Source organism: Carcharodon carcharias, chromosome 26 (assembly GCF_017639515.1).
Source record: "Carcharodon carcharias isolate sCarCar2 chromosome 26, sCarCar2.pri, whole genome shotgun sequence".
Taxonomy (NCBI): domain Eukaryota; kingdom Metazoa; phylum Chordata; class Chondrichthyes; order Lamniformes; family Lamnidae; genus Carcharodon; species Carcharodon carcharias.
In genome coordinates, this window is record NC_054492.1 from 2,530,915 (window position 1) to 2,550,368 (window position 19,454).

At 53.9% G+C, this 19,454-nt stretch overlaps 1 protein-coding gene across 1 annotated transcript in view; it reads right to left on the reverse strand.

Moving 5' to 3' along the window:
* Nucleotides 1–19,454, reverse strand: part of aldh1a3 (aldehyde dehydrogenase 1 family, member A3) — a 710,895-nt gene that overhangs the window by 490,169 nt on the left and 201,272 nt on the right. The window contains exons 8-9 of the mRNA XM_041175393.1: nucleotides 16,372–16,474; nucleotides 13,409–13,593 (exon numbers count right to left, since the gene is read on the reverse strand). Coding sequence (XP_041031327.1) covers nucleotides 13,409–13,593; nucleotides 16,372–16,474 — 288 coding nt within the window. The remainder of the gene's footprint in view (nucleotides 1–13,408; nucleotides 13,594–16,371; nucleotides 16,475–19,454) is intronic.

Sequence of the window (19,454 nt, forward strand, 5' to 3'; positions counted from 1 at the left end):
TCAGCTCCCGGACCCTCCCCCAGTCTAACTCAGCACCAATAACCTCCCCCAATCTAATTCAGCTCCCGGACCCTCCCCCAGTCTAACTCAGCACCAATAACCTCCCCCAATCTAATTCAGCTCCCAGACCCTCCCCCAGTCTAACTCAGCTCCTGGACCCTCCCCCAGTCTAACTCAGCACCAAGACCCTCCCCCAATCTAATTCAGCATCAATACCCTCCTCCAGTCTAACACATCCCAAACTCTGCCCAGTCTAACTGAGCTCCCGGACCAACCCTCAATTTAAATCAGTCCCAGAGCCTCCCCCAGTCCAACACAGATCCCGGACCCTACCCCAATTTAACTCAATACCTGGACACTCCCCCAGTGTAACTCAACTGCTAGACCCTCTCTTAATCTAACTCAGTTCGCGGACCCACCCTGAGTCTAACTCAGCTCCCGGACCCTCCCCCAGTCTAACACAGCTCCCGGACCCTCCCCCAGTCTAACTCAGCTCCCGGACCCTCCCCCAGTCTAACTCAGCTCCCGGACCCTCCCCCAGTCTAACTCAGCTCCCGGACCCTCCCCCAGTCTAACTCAGCTCCTGGACCCTCCCCCAGTCTAACTCAGCTCCCGGACCCTCCCCCAGTCTAACTCAGCTCCCGGACCCTCCCCCAGTCTAACTCAGCTCCCTGATCCTCCCCTAGATTAACACAGCTCCCGGACACTCAACCAGTCTAACCCATCTCCCGGAACCTCCCGCAGTCTAACTCACATCCCTGACCCTCCCCAAGTCTAAAACAACTCCTTGACCTTCACACAGTGTAACACAGATCCCGGACCCAAACCGAGTGTAACTCAGTTCCATGTCCATCCCCCAGTATAACTTAGCTCCCGGACCCTCCCTCAGTCTAACTCAGCTCCCAGACCTTCGTCCAGTGAAAGTCAGTTCCCGGAACCTCCCCCAGTCTAACCAAGCTCCGGACCTCCCGCAGTCTAACTTAGCTCCAAGACCATTTTGCAGTCTAACACAGCGCCCATACCCTCCCCCAGTCTAACACAGTTCCAATATCCTTCCACAGGCTAACTGAGCTCTCGGACCCTCCCCCAGTCTAAATCAGCTCTCGCACCCTCCCCCAGTCTAACTCAGTTCCAATACCCTTCCCCAGGCTAACTGAGCTCCCGGACTCTCCCGCAGTCTAACTTAGGTCCAAGACCATTTTGCAGTCTAACACAGCGCCCATACCCTCCCCCAGTCTAACTCAGTTCCAATATCCTTCCACAGGCTAACTGAGCTCTCGGACCCTCCCCCAGTCTAAATCAGCTCCTGGACCCTCCCCCAGTCTAACTCAGCTGCCGTACCCTCCCCGTGTCTTACACAGCTCCCGGCCCCCCCTTCAGTCTAACTCAGCTCCAAGCCCCTCCCCCAGTCTAACCCAGCTCCCGCACCCTTGCACAGTCTAACTCAGCTCCCGCACACTAACCTAGTCTAACTCAGCTCCCGGACCCTCCCCCAGTCTAAATCAGCTCTCGCACCCTCCCCCAGATTAACACAGCTGAGAGACCCTAACCCAGTCTAACCCAGCTCCCGCACCCTTGCACAGTCTAACTCAGCTCCCGCACACTAACCTAGTCTAACCCAGCTCCCGGAACCTCCCCCAGTCTAAATCAGCTCTCGCACCCTCCCCCAGATTAACTCAGCTGAGAGACCCTAACCCAGTCTAACTCAGCTCCCGCACCCTTGCACAGTCTAACCCAGCTCCCGCACCCTTGCACAGTCTAACTCAGCTCCCGGACCCTCCCCCAGTCTATCTCAGCTCCCTGATCCTCCTCTAGTGTAACACAGCTCCCGGGCACATCCCCAGTCTAACACAACCCCCGGAACCTCCCCCAGTCTAACTCAGCTCCCGGACCCTCCCCCAGTCTAACTCAGCTCCCGGACCCTCCCCCAGATTAACACAGCTGAGAGACCCTAACCCAGTCTAACCCAGCTCCCGCACCCTAACCCAGTCTAACCCAGCTCCCGGACCCTCCTCCAGTCTAACTCAGCTCCCGGACCCTCCCCCAGTCTAACTCAGCTCCTGGACCCTCCCCCAGTCTAACTCAGCTCCCGGACCCTCCCCCAGTCTAACTCAGCTCCCGGACCCTCCTCCAGTCTAAATCAGCTCCCGGAACCTCCTCCAGTCTAAATCAGCTCCCGGACCCTCCCCCAGTCTAACTCAGCTCCCGGACCCACCCCCAGTCTAACTCAGCTCCCGGAACCTCCCCCAGTCGAACTCAGCTCCCAGACCTTCGCCCAGTGTAACTCAGTTCCTGGAACCTCCGCCAGTCTAACTCAGCTCCCGGACCCTCCTCCAGTCTAAATCAGCTCCCGGACCCTCCTCCAGTCTAACTCAGCTTCCGGACCCTCCCCCAGTCTAACTCAGCTCCCGGACCCTCCTCCAGTCTAAATCAGCTCCCGGACCCTCCTCCAGTCTAACTCAGCTTCCGGACCCTCCTCCAGTCTAAATCAGCTCCCGGACCCTCCTCCAGTCTAACTCAGCTCCCGGACCCTCCTCCAGTCTAAATCAGCTCCCGGAACCTCCTCCAGTCTAAATCAGCTCCCGGACCCTCCCCCAGTCTAACTCAGCTCCCGGACCCTCCCCCAGTCTAACTCAGCTCCCGGAACCTCCCCCAGTCGAACTCAGCTCCCAGACCTTCGCCCAGTGTAACTCAGTTCCTGGAACCTCCGCCAGTCTAACCCAGCTCCGGACCTCCCACAGTCTAACTCAGCTCCCAGACCTTCGCCCAGTGTAACTCAGTTCCCGGAACCTCCGCCAGTCTAACTCAGCTCCCGGACCCTCCCCCAGTCGAACTCAGCTCCCGGACCCTCCCCCAGTCTAACACAGCTCCCAGACCCTCCGCCAGTCTAACCCAGCTCCGGACCTCCCACAGTCTAACTCAGCTCCAATACCCTGCCCGAGCCTAACTCAGCTCCTGGACCCTCCCCCAGTCTAACACAGCTCCCGGACCCTCCCCCAGTCTAACACAGCTCCCCGACCCTACCCCATTCTAACCCACCGCCAAGATCCTCCCCCGGTATAACTCAGCTCCAAGACCCTCCCCCAGTCTAACTCTGATCCTGGACCTGCCTCCAATCTAACGCAGCTCCAAGACACGACCCCAGTCTTACACAGCACCCGGATCCTCCACCAGTCTAACACAACCCCCGGAACCTCCCCCACTCTTACTCAGCTCCATGAACCTCTCTCAGTCTAACTCAGCTCCCGGACCCTTACCCAGTCTATCTCAGCTCCCTGATCATCCCACAGTGTAACATAGCTCCCGGACACTCACCCAGTGTAACTCAGCTCCCGGATCCTCCCTCAGTGTAACTCAGATCCCAGACCCTCCTCCAGCCTAACAGCACTCGGACCCTCCCCCAGTCTAACACAGCTCCTGGACGCTCTCCCTTTCTAACAGCTCCCGGACAGTCCCCCAGTCTAAATTAACTCCCGGCCACTCCCCCAGTCTAACATAGCTCCTGGACCCACCACCAGTTAACACAGCTCCCGGACCCTTACCCAGTCTATCTCAGCTCCCGGACAGTCCCCCAGTCTAACTTAACTCCCGGACCCTCCCCCAGTTAACACAGCTCCCGGACCCTTACCCAGTCTAATACAGTTCCCGGACCCTCCCCCAGTCTAACACACCTCCCTGAACCTCCCCCAGTCTAACTTAACTCCCGGCCCCTCCCCCAGTCTAATACAGCTCCTGGACCCACCACCAGTTAACACAGCTCCCGGACCCTTACCCAGTCTATCTCAGCTCCCGGACAGTCCCCCAGTCTAACTTAACTCCCGGACCCTCCCCCAGTCTAACATAGCTCCCGGACCCTCCCCCACTCTTACTCAGCTCCATGAACCTCTCTCAGTCTAACTCAGCTCCCAGACCCTTACCCAGTCTATCTCAGCTCCTGGACCCTCCCCCAGTCTAACATAGCTCCCGGACCCTCCCCCAGTCTAATACAGTTCCCGGACCCTCCCCCAGTCTAACACACCTCCCTGAACCTCCCCCAGTCTAACTTAACTCCCGGCCCCTCCTCCAGTCTAACTTAACTACCGGACCCTCCCACAGTCTAACTTAACTCCCGGACCCTCCCCCAGTCTAACGTAACTACCGGACCCTCCCCCAGTCTAACTTAACTACCGGACCCTCCCACAGTCTAACTTAACTCCCGGACCCTCCCCCAGTCTAACGTAACTACCGGACCCTCCCCCAGTCTAACTTAACTCCCGGTCCCTCCCCCAGTCTAACACATTTCCCGGACCCTCCCCCAGTCTAACACACCTCCCTGAACCTCCCCCAGTCTAACTTAACTCCCGGCCCCTCCCCCAGTCTAATACAGCTCCTGGACCCACCACCAGATAACACAGCTCCCAGACCCTTCCTCAGAGTAACTCAGCTCCTGGACCCTCCACCAGTCTAACTGCGCAACCTGACCCTCCCCCAGTCTAACACAGCTCCCGGACCATCCCCCTGTCCAACACAGCTCCTGGACCCTCCCCCAGTCTAACACAGCTCCTGTACCCTCCCACAGTCTAACACAGCTCCTGGACCCTCCCCCAGTCTAACGCAGCTCCTGGACCCTCCCACAGTCTAATATAGCTCCTGGACCCTCCCACAGTCTAACACAGCTCCTGTACCCTCCCACAGTCTAACACAGCTCCTGTACCCTCCCCCAGTCTAACGCAGCTCCTGGACCTTCCCCCAGTCTAACGCAGCTCCTGGACCCTCCCACAGTCTAACACAGCTCCTGTACCCTCCCACAGTCTAACACAGCTCCTGGACCCTCCCCCAGTCTAACACAGCTCCTGGACCCTCCCACAGTCTAACACAGCTCCTATACCCTCCCACAGTCTAACTCAGCTCCTGGACCCTCCCCCAGTCTAACACAGCTCCTGGACCCTGCCACAGTCTAACACAGCTCCTGTACCCTCCCACAGTCTAACACAGCTCCTGTACCCTCCCCAGTCTAACGCAGCTCCTGGACCCTCCCCCAGTCTAACACAGCTCCTGGACCCTCCCACAGTCTAACACAGCTCCTGTACCCTCCCCCAGTCTAACACAGCTCCTGGACCCTCCCCCAGTCTAACACAGCTCCTGGACCCTCCCACAGTCTAATATAGCTCCCGGACCATCCCCCTGTCTAACACAGCTCCTGGACCCTCCCTAAAGCTAACTCATCTCCCAGACCCTGAGCCACTCTAACTCAGCTCCCGGACCCAGCCTCTGTCCATAACACCTCTAATAACCTCCACCAGTCTAACACAGCTCCCAGACCCTGCCCCAGTCTAACACACCTCCCTGAACCTCGCCCAGTCAACCTCAACTCCCGGAACCTCCCGCAGTATAACTCAGCTCCCAGAAATTCACACAGTCTAACTCAGATCCAAAACCCTCCCCCAATCTAACTCAACTCCCGCACGCTCCCTCCGTCTCACTCAGCTCCCATACCCTCCACCAGTCTACCTCAACTCCTGGACCCTTCTTCAATCTAACTCAGCTCCTGGATACTCTCGCGGTCTAACTCAACTCCAAAACCGTTCCTCAGTCTAACTCAGCACCCGGACCCTCCCCCAGTCTAACACAGCTCGTGGACCCTCCCCCAGTCTAAATCAGCTCCCAGACCCTCCCCCAGTCTAACACAACCCCCGGAACCTCCCCCAGTCTAACTCAGCTCCCGGACCCTCCCCCAGTCTAACACAGCTCCCGGACCCTCCCCCAGTCTAACACAGCACCCGGACCCTCCCCCAGTCTAACACAGCTCCTGGACCCTCCCACAGTCTAACTCAGCACCCGGACCCTCCCCCAGTCTAACTCAGCTCCTGGACCCTCCCCCAGTCTAACACAGCTCCCAGACCCTCCCCCAGTCTAACTCAGCTCCTGGACCCTCCCCCAGTCTAACTCAGCTCCCAGACCCTCCCCCAGTCTAACTCAGCTCCTGGACCCTCCCCCAGTCTAACTCAGCTCCTGGACCCTCCCCCAGTCTAACACAGCTCCTGGACCCTCCCCCAGTCTAACTGAGCTCCTGGACCCTCCCCCAGTCTAACTCAGCTCCCAGACCCTCCCCCAGTCTAACTCAGCTCATGGACCCTCCCCCAGTCTAACACAGCTCCCGGACCCTCCCCCTTTCTAACAGCTTCCGGACCATCCCCCAGTCTAACTCAGATTCCGGACCCTCCCCCAGCCTAACTCAGCTGGTGCACCCTCCCCCAGTCTAACTCATCTCCAATACCCTCCCCCAGTCTAACACAGCACCCGGACCTTCCCCCAGTCTAACACAGCTCCCGGACCCTCCCCCAGTCTAACTCAGCTCCCGGACCCTCCCCCAGTCTAACTCAGCTCCCGGACACTCCCCCAGTCTAACACAGCTCCCGGACCCTCCCCCAGTCTAACTCAGCTCCTGGACCCTCCCCCAGTCTAACTCAGCTCCTGGACCCTCCCCCAGTCTAACACAGCTCCTGGACCCTCCTCCAGTCTAACTCAGATCCTGGACCCGCCTCCAATCTAACTCAGCTCCTGGACCCTCCCCCAGTCTAACTCAGCTCCTGGACCCTCCCCCAGGCTAACTCAGCTCCTGGACCCTCCCCCAGGCTAACACAGCTCCCAGACCCTCCCCCAGTCTAACCCACCTCCAAGATCCTCCCGCGGTATAACTCAGCTCCAAGACCCTCCTCCAGTCTAACTCAGCTCCTGGACCCTCCCCCAGGCTAACAGAGCTCTGAGACCCTCCCCCATTCTAACCCACCTCCAAGATCCTCCCCCGGTATAATGCAGCTCCAAGACCCTCCCCCAGTCTAACTCAGCTCCCGGACCCTCCCACAGTCTAACTCAGCTCCCGGACCCTCCTCCAGTCTAACTCAGCTCCCGGACCCTCCTCCAGTCTAACTCAGCTCCCGGACCCTCCTCCAGTCTAACTCAGCTCCCGGACCCTCCTCCAGTCTAACTCAGCTCCCGGACCCTCCTCCAGTCTAACTCAGCTCCCGGACCCTCCTCCAGTCTAACTCAGCTCCCGGACCCTCCTCCAGTCTAACTCAGCTCCCGGACCCTCCTCCAGTCTAACTCAGCTCCCGGACCCTCCCCCAGTCTAACTCAGTTCCCGGAACCTCCGCCAGTCTAACTCAGCTCCCGGACCCTCCCCCAGTCTAACTCAGCTCCCGGATCCTCCCCCAGTCTAACTCAGCTCCCGGACCCTCCCCAGTCTAACTCAGGTCCCAGACCCTCCCCCAGTCTAACTCAGCTCCCAGACCCTCCCCCAGTCTAACTCAGCTCCCAGACCCTCCCCCAGTCTAACTCAGCTCCCAGACCCTCCCCCAGTCTAACTCAGCTCCTGGACCCTCCCCCAGTCTAACTCAGCTCCCGGACCCTCCCCCAGTCTAACTCAGCTCCTATACCCTCCCACAGTCTAACTCAGCTCCCGGACCCTCCTCCAGTCTAACTCAGCTCCTGGACCCTCCCACAGTCTAACTCAGCTCCCGGACCCTCCCCCAGTCTAACTCAGCTCCTGGACCCTCCCACAGTCTAACACAGCTCCCCGACCCTACCCCATTCTAACCCACCGCCAAGATCCTCCCCCGGTATAACTCAGCTCCAAGACCCTCCCCCAGTCTAACTCAGCTCCTGGACCCTCCCACAGTCTAACTCAGCTCCCGGACCCTCCCCCAGTCTAACACAGCTCCCGGACCCTCCCCCAGTCTAACACAGCTCCCCGACCCTACCCCATTCTAACCCACCGCCAAGATCCTCCCCCGGTATAACTCAGCTCCAAGACCCTCCCCCAGTCTAACTCTGATCCTGGACCTGCCTCCAATCTAACGCAGCTCCAAGACACGACCCCAGTCTTACACAGCACCCGGATCCTCCACCAGTCTAACACAGCCCCCGGAACCTCCCCCACTCTTACTCAGCTCCGTGAACCTCTCTCAGTCTAACTCAGCTCCCGGACCCTTACCCAGTCTATCTCAGCTCCCTGATCATCCCACAGTGTAACATAGCTCCCGGACACTCACCCAGTGTAACTCAGCTCCCGGATCCTCCCTCAGTGTAACTCAGATCCCAGACCCTCCTCCAGCCTAACAGCACTCGGACCCTCCCCCAGTCTAACACAGCTCCTGGACACTCCCCCAGTCTAACACAGCTCCTGGACACTCCCCCAGTCTAACTTAACTCCCGGACCCTCCCCCAGTCTAACATAGCTCCCGGAACCTCCCCCACTCTTACTCAGCTCCATGAACCTCTCTCAGTCTAACTCAGCTCCCGGACCCTTACCCAGTCTATCTCAGCTCCCGGACCCTCCCCCAGTCTAACTCAGCTCCCGGACCCTCCCCCAGTCTATCTCAGCTCCCGGACCCTCCCCCAGTCTAACTCAGCTCCCGGATCCTCCCTCAGTGTAACTCAGCTCCCGGACCCTCCCCCAGTCTATCTCAGCTCCCGGACCCTCCCCCAGTCTATCTCAGCTCCCGGACCCTCCCCCAGTCTATCTCAGCTCCCGGACCCTCCCCCAGTCTAACTCAGCTCCCGGACCCTCCCCCAGTCTATCTCAGCTCCCGGACCCTCCCCCAGTCTAACTCAGCTCCCGGACCCTCCCCCAGTCTAACTCAGCTCCCGGACCCTCCCCCAGTCTAACTCAGCTCCCGGACCCTCCCCCAGTCTAACTCAGCTCCCGGACCCTCCCCCAGTCTAACTCAGCTCCCGGACCCTCCCCCAGTCTAACTCAGCTCCCGGACCCTCCCCCAGTCTAACACAGCTCCCGGACCCTCCCCCAGTCTAATTCAGCTCCCGGACCCTCCCCCAGTCTAACACAGCTCCCGGACCCTCCCCCAGTCTAACTCAGCTCCCAGACCTTCGCCCAGTGTAACTCAGTTCCCGGAACCTCCGCCAGTCTAACTCAGCTCCCAGACCCTCCCCCAGTCTAACACAGCTCCCAGACCCTCCGCCAGTCTAACTATCCTCCTGGACCCTCCCCCAGTCTAACCCAGCTCCGGACCTCCCACAGTCTAACTCAGCTCCAATACCCTGCCCGAGCCTAACTCAGCTCCTGGACCCTCCCCCAGTCTAACACAGCTCCCGGACCCTCCCCCAGTCTAACTATCCTCCTGGACCCTCCCCCAGTCTAACTCAGCTCCCGGACCCTCCCCCAGTCTAATTCAGCTCCCGGACCCTCCCCGAGCCTAACTCAGCTCCCGGACCCTCCCCCAGTCTAACTCAGCTCCTGGACCCTCCCACAGTCTAACACAGCTCCCGGACCCTCCCCCAGTCTAACACAGCTCCCGGACCCTCCCCCAGTCTAACACAGCTCCCCGACCCTACCCCATTCTAACCCACCGCCAAGATCCTCCCCCGGTATAACTCAGCTCCAAGACCCTCCCCCCGTCTAACTCTGATCCTGGACCTGCCTCCAATCTAACGCAGCTCCAAGACACGACCCCAGTCTTACACAGCACCCGGATCCTCCACCAGTCTAACACAACCCCCGGAACCTCCCCCACTCTTACTCAGCTCCATGAACCTCTCTCAGTCTAACTCAGCTCCCGGACCCTTACCCAGTCTATCTCAGCTCCCTGATCATCCCACAGTGTAACATAGCTCCCGGACACTCACCCAGTGTAACTCAGCTCCCGGATCCTCCCTCAGTGTAACTCAGATCCCAGACCCTCCTCCAGCCTAACAGCACTCGGACCCTCCCCCAGTCTAACACAGCTCCTGGACGCTCTCCCTTTCTAACAGCTCCCGGACAGTCCCCCAGTCTAAATTAACTCCCGGCCACTCCCCCAGTCTAACATAGCTCCTGGACCCACCACCAGTTAACACAGCTCCCGGACCCTTACCCAGTCTATCTCAGCTCCCTGATCATCCCACAGTGTAACATAGCTCCCGGACACTCACCCAGTGTAACTCAGCTCCCGGACACTCACCCAGTGTAACTCAGCTCCCGGATCCTCCACCAGTCTAACACAACCCCCGGACCCTCCCCCAGTCTAACTCAGCTCCCGGACCCTTACCCAGTCTATCTCAGCTCGCTGATCATCACCCTGTGTAACATAGCTCCTGGACCCTCCCCAAATCTAACACAGCTCCCGGATCATCATCCAGTCTAACTCAGCTCCCGGACCCTCCCTCAGTCTAACTCAGCTCCCGGACCCTCCCCCAGTCTAACGCAGCTCCTGGACCCTCCCACAGTCTAACTCAGCACCTGGACCCTCCCCCAGTCTAACTCAGCTCCCAGACCCTCCCCCAGTCTAACTCAGCTCCCGGACCCTCCCCCAGTCTAACTCAGCTCCCGGACCCTCCCCCAGTCTAACTCAGCTCCCGGACCCTTCCCAAGTCTAACTCAGCTCCCAGACCCTCCCCCAGTCTAACACAGCTCCCGGACCCTTCCCAAGTCTAATACAGCTCCCATACCCTCCCTCAGTCTAACTCAGCTCCCGGACCCTCCCTCAGTCTAACTCAGCTCCCATACCCTCCCCCAGTCAAACTCAGCTCCTGGACCCTTCCTCAACCTAACTCAGCTCCGGGACACCCTCGCGGTATAACTCAGCTCCAAGACCCTCCCCCCGTCTAACTCAGATCCTGGACCCACCTCCAATCTAACGCAGCTCCAAGACCCGACCCTAGTCTTACACAACCCCCGGATCCTCCCCCAGTCTAACTCCATGAACCTCTCTCAGTTTAACTCAGCTCCCGGACGCTTACCAAGTCTATCTCAGCTCGCTGATCATCACCCTGTGTAACATAGCTCCCAGACACTCCCCCAGTCTAACTCAGCTCCTGGACCCTCCCCCAGTCTAACACAGCTCCCGGACCCTCCCCCAGTCTAACTCAGCTCCTGGAAACTCCCCCAGACTAACTCAGCTCCCGGACACTAACCCAGGCTAACTAAGCTCCCAGATCCTCCCCCAGTCTAACTCAGCTCCCGGTCCCTTCCCCAGTCTAACTCAGCTCCTGGACTGTCCCCCAGTCTAACTCAGCTCCCGGAAACTCCCCCAGTCTAACTCAGCTCCCGGAAACTCCCCCAGTCTAACTCAGCTCTCGGAAACTCCCCCAGTCTAACTCAGCTCCCGGAAACTCCCCCAGTCTAACTCAGCTCTCGGAAACTCCCCCAGTCTAACTCAGCTCCCGGAAACTCCCCCAGTCTAACTCAGCTCTCGGAAACTCCCCCAGTCTAACTCAGCTCCCGGAAACTCCCCCAGTCTAACTCAGCTCCCGGAAACTCCCCCAGTCTAACTCAGCTCTCGGAAACTCCCCCAGTCTAATTCAGCTCCCAGATCCTCCCCCAAACTATCAGCTCCCGGACCCTACCCCTTTCTAACAGCTTCCGCACCATCCCCCAGTCTAACTCACATTCCGGAAAATCCCCCAGCCTAACTTAGCTGTTGGACCCTCTCCCAGTCTAACTCATCTCCAATACCCTCCCCAGTCTAACTCAGCTCCCGGACCCTCCCCCAGTCTAACTCAGCTCCCAGACCTTTCCCTAGTCTAACTCAGCTCCACGTAAAATGGACCTGTGCTTCCTCCGATTGAGTCAATTTCTGATAGTCACAGAATTTAGCAGGAAATTATTTCCACGGTGACAAAGAGTAACTGAGAAAGGGAATATTGATGCTTTTAAAGAGATGTTTAAATGGGAGAGACAAAAATAGAGCATTATGCGGACTGGTAGAGATGGGTACTTGGAGTGAGTTGAGAGTATGAACATTGACATGGAACATTTGGTGACACAGCCTATTTCGGTGCTCTTGAAATGGTCGACGATGGGTAAATATTATCGAAACCTACAAAACAGCGGGTACAGGCCCGCGAGCTGCCACCAATAGGCGGTAAAAGAATAGAGACCATCCTGAAGGCAGGAATAAACTTTTTTTATGATGTGCTCAGTCCATTAATTTCACAGGCCTCTGCCACTAATGTTATGTGTGACTCTTCTCATTCTCTAACTCCACACCTGCAATAAGAATGCATTTAATAATTTTTAGGAATTATTTCCTTCACTCAAAGTTCATATCAGAAATTTTGGTGAGTAACCGTTTCATCCAAATGAATTGTAAAATAAATAAGCTACACAATAACATTCAATCTGCAGCCCTCTGCCAGACAAATAGCCCCATTGTGTTGGGTTAGAGTGACAGCACAGCTGGCATTTTAAAGGATTAATATCTAGAAGATGTCAGAGTGATCTTGTGATTTCATAATGAACCCAAACAAGTTTTGGGACAATGTAAACATATTGATTTGGCAGAAGGGACAGATTATAAAAGCCTAAAGGTATATATTTAAATTATGAACTAGGCTGTATGGAATGAGTGCATTTTCTCATCAAATTATTAATCATGCATTTTGGAAGGCTGTTGCACTGAGTCAGCAAGCCGGGGGGAGGGGTGGGTGGAGGGGGTGGTGGTGGTGGGGGTGGGGGAGAACGGTATGGGTGGTGGTGGGGGGGTTGGCGGCAATGGGGTGGGGGTGGGGTGGAATTGCTTATTAACCAGCAAATCCTTGCAATCCACACACCAATGTCAGGCACTAAGAGTGGGAGAGATTCTTAGTCAGCCATGTGATGGAATGAAAGTTACAGCCTTGACCTTCACTATTCATTGCTCCATAATAGCTGCGTGTAAAAGTGCAACTCGGACTCCGAGTAAACCCTGGGATAATTTACCCCACCCCTGGGGATAACCTATCCCTCCCCCTCCCCCCTCTGGTATAGTCCACTCCTACTGTGATCTGAATATTGAAATCCATTTAAGAACCACATTTGAATGTTGGTCAAAAGTAGCAAATGGCCTCAGGATCTTCAGCTTGAAAAGAAAATTGGAAAAAAAGCCTCACATTTATATAATGCCTTTCATGACCTTAGGATGTCTCAAAGTGCTTTACAGCCGCATCTTGAAGTGTAGTTACTGTTGTAATGTAGGAAACATGGCACCAATTTGTGCACAGCAAGCTCCCACAAACAGTGATAATGATTTTTGTGATTTTAATTGAAAGACAAATATTGGTTGGATCACTGGGGATAACTCCCCTGCTCTTTGAAACAGTGCAATGTGATCTTTTACAGTTACCAGAGAGATCAGCCAAGGCCTCAGTCTCATCGGAAGGAAGGTATGTCTGTTTGTGCAGCACTCCTGCAACACCACACTGGCCAGGCATCATTACATTTCTTGTGCTCAAGTCTGTAGACTGGGAATTGAACTGACAGCCTCTGACTCAGAGACAAGTGTGCTACCAATTGAACCACAGCTGACACTCTGGTGTGGATAAGTAGTAAAACTACAGCAGACACAATCCACAATATATAAATCCATCCTTCAGATATTCCCTGCAGGTTTATGCTGCTGAACTAATCATCCTGTGTCCTAAAACTTCTCTTCAAGTGCCGGTGATATTCTCTTACCTGAGGTCCTTGTTCAGTTTTTGGATCGAAAGGATTACCCACCACTCGTCTTTTGACCCGTTCTACACTGTGACGAACAAACTCCTCGTAGATTGGCTCCTCGACAAATATTCGAGCAGCAGCAGTGCAACACTGCCCTTGGTTAAAGAAAGCTCCCTGTGAAGCACAGTCAACTGCCAGGGTCACTGGACAAAGAAAAAACAATGTCCTTCAGAATGATCATACTCACTGGTTATTTGAAAACACCAGTACCAGAAATTTCCTCAGGGCTTCTCCCATTTTGCTGCCACAATGCTGCCTGAAGGACAGTGAAAACAATCTTTAAAAATGGAACAAAAGCAGCCCTGAGGAAATTCCCAGTCTGAGAGATTCCATCACTCCTTGGGCCTCTTACTTCATGCACAGCTCCAAGTCTGGGCCTTTTGGTTCTTCCATTCATGATGCTGGGCCTCTCCTTTTGGATAAAGAGCCAGTATTAAGTCTAGATCTCTCAGTTGGAGCACAGCACCAGGTCTGGGTCATCCACCCACAAGTGAGGCCCTCTCAGATCAGATGCTGGGTTCTGAGCCTCTCTGTTCCGGTGTTTGCTGATCGCAGTTTCAACTCTTGGCCAGAAAACTGGCTCAGACAACTTATAGGCCATTGTGCCCAGTTTCAAGCCTCTACTTTTAGGAAGGATATCAAGGCCATAGTGATGGGGAGGGATCGATTCACTAAAATAATCCCAGTGTGACAGGCTTTAGGTATGAGGTGAGACCAGAGAACCTGGGGGTCTTTACAATAGAACAGAGAAGGTAAAGAAACATTGGCATTCAAAACGATGAAGTGTTTTGATGAGAGAAGTCAGGAAAATTACTGACACTAGTCAGTGAGTTAATTATTTCAGATAACCACCAAAAAAACAGAGGGAATGGCGAGAAAAATCTTTTTGTGCAGAGTCCAAGGATATGGAATCAATGATCAGACACAATGGAAGCAGCAGTGATAACAACTCTGAAAAGGGAAATGAATAAATATTGGATTTTATCTAAAGGTATGGGGCGAGAGCAGGTGATTGGGATTGAGAAGGGAACACATTTTGTTCCACCTGTACAGGACCACCAACATTAAAGGTTTTCAAGTACAAAACATCCCAAACTGTTCCAAACCACATCATTTCAAAGAAAAACCAGGAAACAAATTGCTAGCATAACGGCAAATACAGGTTGGAAAAGACTGGCCACCAAACAGCTTGTTGACAGTAACATCGATAACCACACTGCAGGATAACTCAAATATAATTCTGTCCGAGTCCAACTGCCTGGAATCTTTGGGTGAAATATTCTGCCCTTAGATTAACAGCATGGAGCTGGGATCATTTCCAGATGCTGATCCCACTTTGCCTGTCAGGGGGCCTGCCTGGGAGATATTCCTGGAGATGGTTACTTAAGAAGCTGCTTCCAGCTCCACCATCAATTAAGGATGGTGGACAAATCCCTGAGGCTGCAGATCTGACCAGAGGATGGACGCTGTCACTATCAGAGAGGAACACAGGACACCTCCATCTTGAGGCACCCTCTAAAGAGGTTAGATCTCAATAAAAACCCTCTGGCCACAGGGCAATCCACTCTACGCAAAGCCCGATACCAGCAGCTGTGGCCCATTGACAGCTGAGGCTTCAGTGGGGGTGAGGAGGCCTCGTGTTGCTCCCAGGCCAGATGTTTCCAGCTAGTTTCCTAATCATGTCCTCAGTGGGGGGGCCCATCCTGGCACATCCCCAATCAGCACAAACACGGGCATTTAATGATATAGATTGGTTACCAGGTAGCTGCTACAGGGCCAATAGCCTGGTGCAGATACTCAGCCCTCAGAGACAGGAAGGCACCAGGTCACTGACCTGACAGTTCCAGTTCAGACCCTCATTCTGTGCGACCAGGAAGAATTTACCTACAGAATCTGAGAATGGTTACAGCACAGAAGGAGACCATTCATCCCATCATGTCTGTGCTAGCATTCTGCAAGAGCAACTCAGCTCATTCCCCTCCCCTCCCCTGGGTCACCTTCCCCTGCATCTCACCTGGGTCCTCCTCCTCCTTTGCCCTCCCCCAACCTTTCCCCGAGTCTCCCAGCACAGTCCCCCAACTCCACCCCCAGGTCCCCCTCCCCCAACCCTTCCCCCATGTCCCACTCCCCCATGTCCCATTCCCCCGCCCTTCTCCTGGGTCCCATTTGCCCGCCTTCCCCCCAGGTCCCACCCTTCCTGCACCCCCCTGGGTCCCACCCCATCGCCCTTCCTGCACCACCTCCCCCCCACCCCCCCCACCCCCGCCCCCTCACCCCGGACCCACTCCATCACCCTTTCCGACCTTCCCCAGGTCCCACTCCACCGCCCTTCCTGCAACCCCCCCACCCCCACCCCCCCCACCACCTCGGGTCCCACTCCACCGCCCTCCCCCCCAGTTCCCATTCCCCTGGTCCCACTCCATGCCCACCCCCAGGTCACACTCGCCCCAGTTCTCACTCCCCTGCCCTTCCCTCGAGCCTACAGATTTTCTCTCTTCAGGTGTTTATCAAATTCTTTTTTGAAAGTAACAATTAAATCTGCCTCCAGCAGTCAGGCAGTGCATTCCAGATCCCAAATCCCAACCACTCACTGCATAATAAAGGCTTTCCTCATGTTGCCTTTGGTTCTTTTACCAAACATCTTAAACTTCTGCCCTCTGGTTCTGGATCCTTCCACCAATGGGAACAGCTTCTCCCTATCTACTCTGTCCGGACCCCTCATGATTTTGAACACCTCCCTCAAATATCTCTTAACTTCTCTAAGGAGAACAACCCAGGCTTCCCCCATCTATCTATGTAACTGAAGTGTGGCTTTTAATTCACATGCACACAACCCTGAGGTTGTGAGAGGGGATTCTTCCTCTGTAACAGTTTGTGAAATTCATACAAATGAAGCTGTCAAGCAAAAAAGCTGCTCTTACAGTCGGCGTCAGCAAACACAATGCAGGGGTTCTTTCCGCCCAGCTCCAGAGTCACTCTCTTCAGGTTACTTTTGGAGGCAGCTTCAGTTATGGACTTTCCAACCTGGAAACATAGCAAATGCAGCAACACACACATGGGTTTGGGAATGACACAGAGAGGCTCATCTTCTCACTCAGAATATATCCACACATTGGTCTTGAAAACTAATAATGCTTGTAACGAGTTAAAAATGGAATTTGTCCACATACTTACACATACTGCATAAATATTCTTATGGTATAACCTCTATCCCAGCACTGTGTTCCAATAACACCAGTATTCTCTCTGTATATCTATCTAACATGCAGCGCTGTGACCCAGTAAATAGTGCAGATTGGAAGAGAACTTCCAAAGAGATTTAGACATATTGGGCTGGATTTAATGCTCCCCACTGACAGGTTTGAAGGGGGGTGGGGGGGGGGGGGGTGCGGTGGTTAATGGGTGGCAGCGAATCCAGTGCTTTGTATAATTCAACCCATTGGTAAACCTGGCAGATGGAGGTCAATGTGGAGATGTATGAAGTCACCCATTTTGTATCTGAGAAAGAGGAATTGTAATTTGATGATAATGATTAGAGGCTAGAAACATTGGAGCACCAGAGAAACTCAGTTGCCCGTACACAAAAAATCACTAAAAACTAGTGAACGGGGAGATAATGTAATCAAAAATTGTCATGGAATGCCAGCATTTATCTATATGGGGGTGGTGGTGGTGGTGGGGGGGGGGGGGGGGGGGGGGGGGGGTGGTGGGGGGAAGAGGGGTGGTGGGGGGAGGAGGTGGGGGGGTTGGTGGTGGTGGAGAGGCAGCGGGGGGGGGTGTGGGGAGGGGCTGGAATACAAAGGGATGGAAGTTATGTTATAGCCGTACAGAGCTCTGCTTAGACCCCATCTGGAGAAGTGCATTCCGGAAAGATATATGAAGATATATGGGCTTTGGCAGCGGGAGGCAGTGCAGATTCAGCAGGATATCAGGGTTAAAGGGGTTAAATTATGAGGACATCTTGCATTAGCTTTGCTCATATTCTCCTAAATACAAGGAATTGAGGAGGGATTAAGTCAAGAAGCTTAAAGTGATAAAGGAATTCAAGAGCAAAGATACCGAGAAACTTTCATCTGGTGGAGGAATCTAGAACTGAAGCTGCATAATCTTAAAATTGCAACTAGGCCATTTTAGGAGTTACATTACTGACTTGGATGAAGGGACTGGCTGTATCGTAGCCAGATCTGATGACTATGCAAAGGTAGGCAGGAAGAAAGTTGTGAGGAGCATACAAAGAGTATGCAAAGGGATCTAGATAGGTTAAGTGAGTGGGAGAATATTTGCCAGATGGAGTATAATGTGGGAAACGTGTGAGGTTGTCCACTTTGGCAGGAAGAATAGTCAAGCAGAACATTATTTAAATGGAGAGAGACTGCAGAATGCAACAACACAGAGGGATCTGGGTGTCTTTTACATGAAACACAAAAAGTTTGCTTGCAGGTACAGTGAGTAATTCGGAAGGCAAATGGAATGTTGGCCTTTATTGCAAAAGGAATGGAGTATAAGGGTAGGGAAATCTTGAAACAACTGCACAGGGCAATGGTGAGGCTGCAGCTAGGATATTGATACAGTTTTTGTCTCCTCAGTTAAGGAGAGATATGACAGAGCACTGTTTCAGATAAAGGGGTCTCCAATTTAAGACGAAGATGAGGAGGAATTTCTTCTCTCAGACGGTTGTTAATCTTTGGAATTCTCCCCCCCAAGAGAGCAGTGGAAGCTGGATCATTGAATATAGTTAAGGCTGAGTTGATCAGCAAAGGTGTCAAGGGTTATGGGGAGGGGGGTGGGTAGGAGTGAAAGTGGAGTTGAAGCCACCATCATTCTATTGAATAGCAAAGCAGGTTCAGGGGGCTGAAAGCCCTACTCCTTCCTATTTCTAATGTTAATGGGAGGTATGCTGTAGTGGTATTGTCACTGGACTAGTAACCCAGAGACCCAAGTTAATGCTCTGGGGACAGGGGTTCAAATCTCACAGCAGCTGGTGGAATTTAAATTAAATTAATAAATCTGGAATGAAAGGCTAGTCTCAGTAATAGTGACTATGAAACCATTGCCAATTGTTGTAAAAACCCATCTGGCCCTTTAGTGAAGGAAATCTGCCACTCTTACCTGGTCTGGCCTACACGTGACTCCAGAGCCAGAGCAATGTGGTTGACTCTGCTGCCTGAAATAGCCTAGCAAGCCTCTCAGTTGTATCAAACTTCTACAAAGTCTAATAAAAAGGAATGAAACCGTACAGACCACCCGGCAATGACCTAGGTACTGGAAATGACAATGGCAAACTCAACCCTGTCGCTCTGCAAATTCCTCCTTACTAACATCTCGTTAGTTGGTGTCAAAACTGGGAGAGCTGTCTCCCAGACTAGTCAAGCAACAGCCTGACATAACTCACCAGGTCTGGCAGCATCGGCGGAGAAGAAAAGAGTTGATGTTTCAAGTCCTCATGACCCTTCAATAGAACTAGGTGAATCCAAGGATAAAAATTCATTCCTAGGATGTGGGCATTGTTGGCTAGGCCAGCATTTATTGCCCTTGTTCAGGGTCAACCACATTGCTGTGGACCAGGAGTCACATGCAGGCCAGACCAGTTAAGGACAGCAGATTTTCTTCCTTAAAGGGCATTAGTGAACCAGATGGGTTTTTAATCACAATCAGCAATGATTTCATGGTCTTCAATAGACTTTTAATTCCAGATTTTTATTGGATACAAATTTCACCATGTGCCATGGTGGGGTTTGAACTCAGGTCCTCAGAGCATTACCCTGGGTCTCTGGAATGCTAGTCCAGTGACAACACCACTGTGCCACCACATCAACATCAGGACAAAAGACAAGATTGAAACATTTACAACCGCCATCGGCCGTGGTGCCGAGTGGATGATCCATCTCGGCCTCCTCCAGAAGTCCCCAGCATCACAGGTGCCAGTCTTTAGCCAATTCGATTCACTCCACATGATATCAAGAACTGGCTGAAGTTTCTGGATACTGCACAGTCTCTGAGACTT